Source organism: Gobio gobio, assembly GCF_949357685.1.
Source record: "Gobio gobio genome assembly, chromosome: 16".
Classification (NCBI taxonomy): domain Eukaryota; kingdom Metazoa; phylum Chordata; class Actinopteri; order Cypriniformes; family Gobionidae; genus Gobio; species Gobio gobio.
Genome location: NC_137109.1, coordinates 46294743 through 46304371, shown reverse-complemented (window position 1 = coordinate 46304371; position 9629 = coordinate 46294743). Strand labels below are relative to the sequence as shown.

The 9629-nt window shown below is 39.7% G+C and overlaps 1 protein-coding gene across 1 annotated transcript in view; it reads right to left on the bottom strand.

Annotated features, from left to right (window-relative positions):
- Positions 1–717: 717 nt before the first annotated feature.
- LOC307139389 (uncharacterized protein) overlaps positions 718–9629 on the bottom strand; it is a 56146-nt gene continuing 47234 nt past the window's right edge. The window contains exons 15-16 of the mRNA XM_079838345.1: positions 4549–5401; positions 718–1607 (exon numbers count right to left, since the gene is read on the bottom strand). Coding sequence (XP_079694471.1) covers positions 1477–1607; positions 4549–5401 — 984 coding nt within the window. The 3' untranslated portion in view covers positions 718–1476. The remainder of the gene's footprint in view (positions 1608–4548; positions 5402–9629) is intronic.

Here is a 9629-nt window from a genome sequence, read left to right as displayed (position 1 = left end):
TTATCTTTAAAAAATTATAATTTTTCTTATTTGTCATTGACCCATGTACATTTATAACAATAATACTTAGTATTATATTACTTTTGCATCAAAATCCAAAAATCAAGTTACCGCTGCTGTGAGGGTGTTTCTAATACAGCGTCTAGAGAACGACGGTAAAATTAACATCTTTCTCTCTTTTGACTGCCGTTATCAATCTCACTCCATTTTTCCCCTCTTTTTGAAAGTTGTGAAATTCACAATTTTGTTAAATTTCTTTTGCCATTTGAGCAAATGGGAACACAAAATATTGAATGTGTTCTCTCATTCACCGCTTTAAACGTTAACCCAATCTTATGCCGACTTCCGCTTCTGAGAAACCCGGAAATGTGAAAAGGGTCTAGAATTACTTTTTTTGGCTACTTTCCAAATGAAGCAATAAAAATACATGAATTATTGATACGAGTCAAAATTATTTGAATATGATAAGAGTGCAGATAAAAGACAGAACAAGCCTAGCATTGTAGGAAATTACAGTGTATAACTGAAATTATACAGTTTATCTGTCATTTAAAAAACATATTTAAAAGAATGCTTGGGCTGACCAAACAAAATACTAATAAGCATTTTAAAGAACCATGTAATAATGACATTTACCCAGAGAACTCCCAAGTTAATCTGGCACAGATTTCTAGAATACAGAAAAAAAAAGAAGAAAACCCATCAACACGAACGCTTGGATTTCATTTACGTTTAATGTAAACATTCCTAACTGAAAATCCTACAATCCATCTGACATTTAGAAGAAACACATTACAGCAAACGTACACACAAATACACAGATGACAGTCAATCAGATAAACAGATTAATCTAATCAAATATGTATCCATTTCTCAAAGCTTCTCAAATGCTTCATTGCAAGCTGACAAAGATATAAATACTCCACTGTGCGTTATAAAGCTGTTAGATGACAGAGAGAGAGAGAGAGAGAGAGAGAGAGAGAGAGAGAGAAAGAAAGAAACGGTCTGACAGTGAATCGCCATACAAGGAACGGAAACATGCTCAGCTTGATCTGAGTCATTCCCCACACACACACACACACACACACACACACACACACACACACACACACACACACACACACACAGTAGTGCACAAAGGCAAGTCTTCAAAAAGTGTCTGTCAATAAATAAGGCTATTCACAAAATTCAAGTCTCTAAAAGAGGGGCTATCACCACCTTTACGCAAACAAAAATATATTACATTGGTATTTCGAAGCTAATTTGTAAACGGCTCCACTACTCAAACAAAAAAAACGTAAAGAGGCCGTGAAATTCCTTCAGTGTGAAAACCTAAATTAAAAAAAATACAGACAATGCTGCTCTGAAATGGGAATTATATTAGTATAACCAGTGGAAATGACTTCAAATGCTTCTCTAAGTGTTTCAGAGCAAGCACAGTAAATACCTAAGGGAGGTAACAGGCGTGTATGAGAACTATGGCTCTATGTCATCCTCTTCCTCTTTGGCCGTGGCTTCTCTGCGTGGCCGGGGCATTGCATCAGTTCCCAGAAGCCCCCTGCGCAGGACATACGGACAGGCAGGTCCACTGGGAATGTCAGCAAATCCTTCAGGAGATAAAAAGGTGTGAATTAAAGGGATAGTTCAGCCAAAAATGTAAATGACCCCATGATTCACTCGCAAGCCATCCTAGGTGTACATGACACTTCTTTCTGACGAACACAATCAGAGTTATATTAAAAAGTGTCCTGGCTCTTCCGAACCTTATAATGGCTGTTTCTGTTTTGAAGTTCATAAAAGTGCTCCACACGGCTAACTGTCATTGCGGTGCGGGGTTCCCTATCATTTACAACGTGATCATTCATAGTGTAATTTGATAAGGTGCGCAACACTATTTATAGGCAACATATTCGCGCTAGAACGCTTGTTTTTCAGCGGGAATGCAATTCATTCTTACTTTTCACATTTAAAAGATTTCATGAGGTTAACTTATACCCCACTTGTGGTCAGTCTGCCGATCAACATGCTTGTTTGCTTTGCGCCCCCTTTAAATACAATTTAAAAAAAGACCAAGCATTCGATCTACGTAAGAGTCCACGGATCTTTCTACAGCGTTGCTGGCAGAGCGGCCAGAGCGAATTGTAACACACAGTAAGTTCCGGTGACAAACGCTGAAGGGCTGAGGATAGAGCAAAACAAAACTTGGTTTTCGCGAGAAATAGCATATTCTGAAGGATGCACCAAATGTTCGGCAACCGAAATTATTCGGCCGAATAAGTGAAAAGACTGAATAAATTTTACCGAACAATGCGCTGATGTCTCTAATGTGTTGTTTTCAATTCAAACTGGCAGCCGGAGGGCGCTCTGTGCACATGTAGTCCATATATGGTACAGACAGACGAAGAAGATACCATGTGCCATAATAGAAGTCCATAATAAAAGCTTCCTGAGATCGCGAAACATGCAAATAGAGACATTTGAAGACTAATAAACACACAATCGCGACGATGTATGGTTTGTCTTCAAGCCACTTAGTCTTCAAATGCTCATCCTTGGGCTCATCCTTCTGCACTTCAGAACACAGCGTCTCGTCGCCAGGATGTTTTCTAGTTTTCATTGGCGTCTTGGAGCGCAATAAGTGGGCGTATCGTATTCAAATAACTTGACAAGTTGACGTCATCTAGTCAGAGAAAAAGATTCGGTCTTCTAACGATTCTTAAAAATGACTCGGAGTCGACTCTTACTTTTGAAAGAAAATAACTATATATACAGTGCACTGTCATATTTCAAACTTTGCAGGATGTTTTTGTTCACTTAGATCTATGTTACACACTACATGAAAGGTAAATTTCAAAATTCCATGATAGGTGCTCTTTAAAGTGGCCGAGAAAGACGCACAAATGGCCGTTTGCAGACACTGTTCTGCTGAATTGTCAAAGCACCCTCAAATGCAAGCAAGAGCACCCTGAGTTGATACTGTAATAATATATTGCCAAATGCTCCAGTGCATATTTAGCCCAGTTTCCACCAAAATTACCCGAAACAATTTGTACCAGGAACTTTTTTTTTCCCCTAGACCTGCTACTGTCTCCCCTTCCACTGCGGTCTAAAGTAACGTGAAGATTAGGCAAATTAGTCCGGTGATGTAGGCCTGCGTGTGACTGCTCCTCACAGTCAGCGACGGACAGTGATATTTTTGCGCAACACTGCAACAATAACAAGTGGAGGAGATTCAAGCAGCGCTGCTTTTGCTAGTTATGTATTGGTTTACTAAAGAGGTCATTAACAAAACGGCGGAAAAGAGACGAGCACTGACACTAAAGCATATTCTGAAAGCTCGTAAAGCTAGATTTAAAATAAGACAACGTAAGTTATTATCAGCTATTATGGACATTGACCGTGAGATCGCTGAGACGAACGCGCGCCATTGGACAGAAAGAGCAAGACTGATATTTACTGAACGCAGAATGAACCTCGCAAAAGACTTTTAAAAATGCCGGTTGAAATAAAATGCTGCGTGAGCTCAACCAATCAGCATGTTCAGCACCCAAGTCCCACCCCCGAAAGTTCCTGAACTTTGAAAAAGTACCACCTCGTGAGCAGGGCCGTTCAGAGGGGGAAATATTTACCCGGAACTTCATTTAGACCCTGCGGTCGAAACACACCGAGTACCAGCCCAAAGTCCCTAGTTCCTGCGGTGGAAACGCGGCTTATGTGTCTGTAGAACATGAAATGTATACATTACAACTCCAGCGGTGACAAAGTTGTTGATCACTTGTACGCAATGGCCAATATTGTGCTTTGTTTGTATAATGTCTGCTGGAATGCTAAAAATGTTCAGTGTTAAATAAATATTTTTGAAATTGTAGTTTTGTAAAAATAAAAAAAAAAGTTTGTAAATTATTTTAAAAGCAAGACAAAATAGTAAAAAAAGCAACATTTATGCAATGGTGAAAAAATTTGCAAAATAAATGAAAAAAATAAATAAAATAGAAAAACTGCTTTCGGTATTCGGCTTCGGCCAAGTGTTTTATTATTATTATTATTATTATTATTATTCTGCTTCGGCCAAGAATTTTCATTTCGGTGCATCCCTAGCATATTCTTACCGGAGCGTCCTACGTCATACACTGGAACGTTGTTCTTTTGTGAACGCGCGTACGACAGTTAGCGGAAGTTAGAGATTACATTTTTTCTTACACAAACGCATCGCTTCAGAAGGCCCTTATTAATCCCCCGGAGTCATGTGGATTAGTTTTATGATGGATCGATAGATAGATGGAACAGAAACAGTCATTGCCTGCCATTATAAAGCTTGGAAGAGCCAGGACATTAATATAACTCTGATTGTGTTCGTCTGAAAGAAGAATTTCTTATTAGGATGCCTAGGATGGCTTGAGGGTGAGTAAATCATGGGGTCATTTTCATTTGTGGGTGAACTATCCCTTTAAGACCATTCAGTCTTATAATAATGATAAAAATGCACAACTTTCTTCATTGGAAAACAAAGAGAGACATTTTGAATGTTCACGCTGTTTCCCTTCTTACCTTTCATGACGACCTCGGGCAGGCCGTACGGTTCATATTCGGTCTCGTCGTAAGCGGCAGACATGCGGTTGCGGTTTTGCCGGATGCGCTCAGCAAGGTGAGCTGGGTCGCTCATTGGGAACACACTGGATAAGAGCAGTTGGTTTGTAACAGTCTCTGGGGCCAAAGAGAGGGACGGCGGGTCTCCAGGCTCTTTATCGCCTTGTTCCATCTCCAGCTGTTCTCCATCTGTCTGGGTGCAGGCATGAATGGGGGAATGTTTGTTCCTCAAATCCAGCTCTCGACTCTGCTCTGTCTGAGTGGACACACTCTTCACCTCTGTTCTGGTAGAAACTCCAAGGAGCTCGCTGACCTCTGCCCTTTGACCCCGAGCAGGTTCATTCTTGAGTGTAGCATAGTGTTCACCCAGTTTATTTGTTGCATCTCCATAACAATGGCCATGTTTTTCCAAAGCAACCGTTTCTATAGTTTCAATCTCATTATGTCCAGTGCATAACACAGAATTCTGTGAGTCTGCATTCCCATAGGACTCTGTGATTGAATTTGAGTTGATAACCTCTGTCTGATATTTGGCTGAGATGGAAACACTGATTAAGGCATCTTCCTGGCTGTTCGCACTGGGATCTGCCGCTTTGGTCTGATCCTCGAGAGACAATGAGGCATTCGGCGGAGACTCTGAATTACTGTAATCGGTTGGTTTGGTCAGTAGAGGTGACAGCATGTCTTCAACTTTACTAGTCATTGTATTTGAGACACACACAGGAGGACTTTTGTGGCTGTGGTTAACAGAGCTGCTCTCACAATCGCGTTGAGCATGTCCTTCGGTCATCACCTCAATCCCAGTCATAAGGTTCTGAAAACAATTAAAGGAATAGGTCCGTAAATATTTCAAAGGTATAAAGGGTTGCATGATTGGGGAAGGGGGGGTGGATCAAATTGCGATTTAAAAGGCTTTTTTATTTTTTTAAGGTCCAGGTTTGTTGTGCTTTGTACTAGGGCTGAAGAATGTGGGCTAAATGTTGTGATTGTATTTCATCAGTTGAGTCTAATTGGATATGAATATTAAAAACTAAGAGCAGCGGTTTTATCAGACTATTACCGTATTGTTCTGAATACAAGACTGAATACATTTTTTTCTTAGAAATACATCTGAAAAAATTAGTTTGTAACTGAGATACAAATACTGTTTGGGTTCAGGGTTGTCCTCCTAAAGGGTTAATTCACACAAAAATGAAAATTCTGTCATTAATTACTTACCCTCATGTCGTTGGACACCCGTAAGACCTCCGTTCATCTTCGGAACACAAATGAAGATATTTTAGTTGTAATCTGATGGCTCTGAAAGGCCTCCATTGGCACAATGGCACGGTTCACTCTCAAGACCCTTAAAAGGTACTAAAGACGTCGTTACAAAGTCCATCTCACTACAGTGGTTCTACAATAACTTTATGAAGCGACAAGGATAGTTTGTGCGCAAAAGAAAATCTAAATAAAGGCTTTATTCAACAAGTTCTTGTGTTCTGCCTGGGCCTTTGACGTGAACTCACAAAGCACCACAACGCATGTGCGAGAATATGACTTTCATTTCCCGGCTTTGATAAGGCACTTTTACGTGCACTTGTTCGTTTCTCATGGTTTGGGCATCCAGGAAATGCACTTTAGCCCCATTTTGAGCACTACGCCAAGACCTAAAGCACGATCAATGTAGAATTCAACAGCTTAGATACAGCATGTGTCTTCCACTGCTTGTAAACAAAGCTCCTCGCTTCCGGGTCATGTGTCAGAACGCCGGCTCTACGTCATATTCTCACGCACGTATCGTGGTGCTTCGTGAGTTCACGTCAAAGGCGCAGGCGGAAGACAAAAACTTGTTGAATAAAGTTATTTCGATTTTTTTTTGCGCACAAAAACTATTCTTGTCGCTTCATAAAATGATTGTAGAACCACTGTAGTGAGATGGACTTTGTAATGACGTCTTTAGTGCCTTTTATGGGTCTTGAGAGTGCAAATTCCGTTGCTGCCAATGGAGGCCTTTCTGAGCCATCGGATTTCAACTAAAATATCTTCATTTGTGTTCCGAAGATGAACAAAGGTCTTACGGGTGTCGAACGACATGAGGGTGAGTAATTAATGACAGAATTTTCATTTTTGGGTGAACTAACCCTTTAACTCTTTCTAGGGCTGCTCGATTATGGAAAAAATCATAATCACGATTATTTTGGTCAATATTGAAATCACGATTATGTAACACGATTATTTCACATGACTTTGGGAATGTGTTGTATTTATTAAAAATACACCTTTCAACAATTCAATTGAAATTGTAACATTTGTTGTACTTTTTGAACTATTAAAATAAATAATATAACATATATTCGAATCAAAGTATAAAAGTATTCACGTAAAAATGATAACCACAAATAAATAAGATCAACAATATGGTTCGGCTATGCTTTTCATGTACGTCTAACATTAGTTTTCAGGTACAGAAATGTATCAAATGTAAAATAACATTGCATATTTGAGTGCATAAATTAAAGATTAATCCTATTAAACTTACAAAAGCTATTCAATGAAGAGCGGTGAGTGATGTCCTTGTCTTTTGTTGTTTGACATTAAACAGACAGCAGTAAAGGCTACTGCCCCTTTAAGACCTCGCGTCTTCTTTATCGACTGTATAAAGTTCACTTAAGGCATATACAGACTATGTCTGCTAAGATACTCATCAAGATGGACATGTTGACATACGTTGTGTGTGAGTTTGTCCGTTCAAGAGCAAGACTTGAAAGAGAACTCAATATTTGCGCGCTGAGAGACGTGTGCGCGCTCTCGGATGAACGCACAGAGACACATTTTCTCACAGCGCGCGCGGCTTCTCATTCTAAACCTAAACCCTAAAGCACTAAACCCGGGTGATGACGGTGAAAACGACTGGTCATATTCGAAAATATGGCAGCACTCGCAATCTCGCATGCATTGAACAAAGTTTACTAAAGAGAGAATTATTTGAAAAATATGAAGGAAAAAAAGGACGTTTACACGGCTCCCCTGCTCTCGTCAGTTTTTGTTTCTATATTAGATTGTCATAGGTCACTCTGTGTTTAATTTTCAAGTGGGTAAACAAATTCGTGGTGTTCTCTTGCGTTGCAGCCACTACCATGTAGCAAATCTTGCACGTAGCATGTTTCTGCTCGTCGTCTGATTCCTCGAAGCCAAACTGTTTCCAGACAACGGAGTTGGTTTTGCCTTTTTTGCTCACCAAACGCTGCTGTAACTGCCCTCCTTCTGCCATCTTTACTCGCGCCGAGTTTTTAAATTCCAGCGGATGATATGCACACGAGTCACGACCTGAGAGAGATTTGTGGGTTCGGGAGGGGCGGATGAGCGCGTGCGCGTTTCATTCAGAACGCAAGACAAAATAATCGTTTTTTCTCGATTGTACTATTTTGGTGATCGTTGGGAGGCGAAATCGACATCGAAATTCGATTAATTGCACAGCCCTAACTCTTTCCACTGTTATGTGGTAGGGGGCGCTATGACATCCTCTGAAAGAGTACTAAATCTCCTGATCAAAACAGGCGAAGAAGCATAAAAGAGCGATATCACATGCAAGCAGATGCATATGTAAAATAATGCGATCATCAACATTAACCAAAATATAAATCAAAACGGTCTAATGTCACTGAATGAAATGTCAACCCAGAACGAACTGTGCAAGCATTAGGGGTGTTGATGGACTCTATCTACTCCATCTAGGTTTTGGTCATTGCTCTGAATTCAATCTGGATGTGGTCTTTGACAAAAATGTGAATTTCTCAGCTTTTTGCTCAAAAAGTGGCTTTTTTTAATTAAACTTGCTCACATTTAAAGGGGCACTTCAGCGCTGGGAAGATGAATGTGTATTTAAACTGGGTCATTTATGTAGTAGAAATGTGAAATTATTTTTGAATTTGGTGCCTTCTAGACTGAGAAAAGACAGAAAATTAATTTGTCTCATGTTGATGAAAGACAACAACTCCCAGAATGCACTTGCTTCGCTGCTCTACGAGGCCACTCCCAAAGCCACGGCTACTGGTTATCACTTGCTCACCATTACACCGCCCCACCGTCGTTTTGATATTCATAGTAATAAAATAATTTTGTTCAGTTAGAGAACAGACACTACAATTAAAAACTGAACGTGTCTTTTCAATAAAGTGTGAGTGAGCCGAACGAAAGTGTCACAGACGCAGCAGGAGTCAGATTTCATTCATCACGAGAGTGAAGAGCTGAGCAGAGCTGAGGTAAGCACAGCTGTCATTCTCAGCGCGTGTCCAGTCTGACGTGTTTTCAGATCATGACTATGGAAGCTTAACTTTCATAGGAATTCATTGAAAAGTTGAAACACTCACTTTGCTCTGCGCCGCTCCGTTATTAATGCCCGATCCGAGCAGCCGTGCACATTTACATTCTGTGTGTGAGATCCCTCCCCTGTGGGCGGGTTGATAACATGAGCAACTAGCTCCTGCTACTGGCTGTAGTCTATAGCCTCTGGCTAAAAAAGCCTCAGATTTTTGGGAAAATTACGATATTTAAAAAATTACACAAAATGATAAAATGATGCAAAATGACGATATTTGCATCATCTGAGGATTTTTTCCAGAAATCAAATGCATAATTCTCTTGTCTCAGGGGGACATGAGGGGGGGAAAGCATGATAATTCGAATATACTACCGGGTTTCTACTTCTTTCTTTTGATATATTGCATACAAAATATCCATCCATGCCAGAAATGACAATCTCTCAATATTTTTTACCAAATTAGAACAGTTTATTATGAAATGCTCTTAATATGCTAATAAATAATAAATGTAGATGGAAAAAACGTTATAGCCTAAAGGCGCCATGTCAATAACTTATCATACTTAGTTTAGTTGAATGGTCAGTCATATATATTGATATATTTTTATCGAAAAACTTTTGTTGAAACAATGTAGCAAAATAAAATGATCACATTCATTATATGGAAGAAAATAAAATTAGAGCAACATGAGGGAAAGTAAACCATGACAATTTTCATTCTGGGAAAACTACTCTTTAA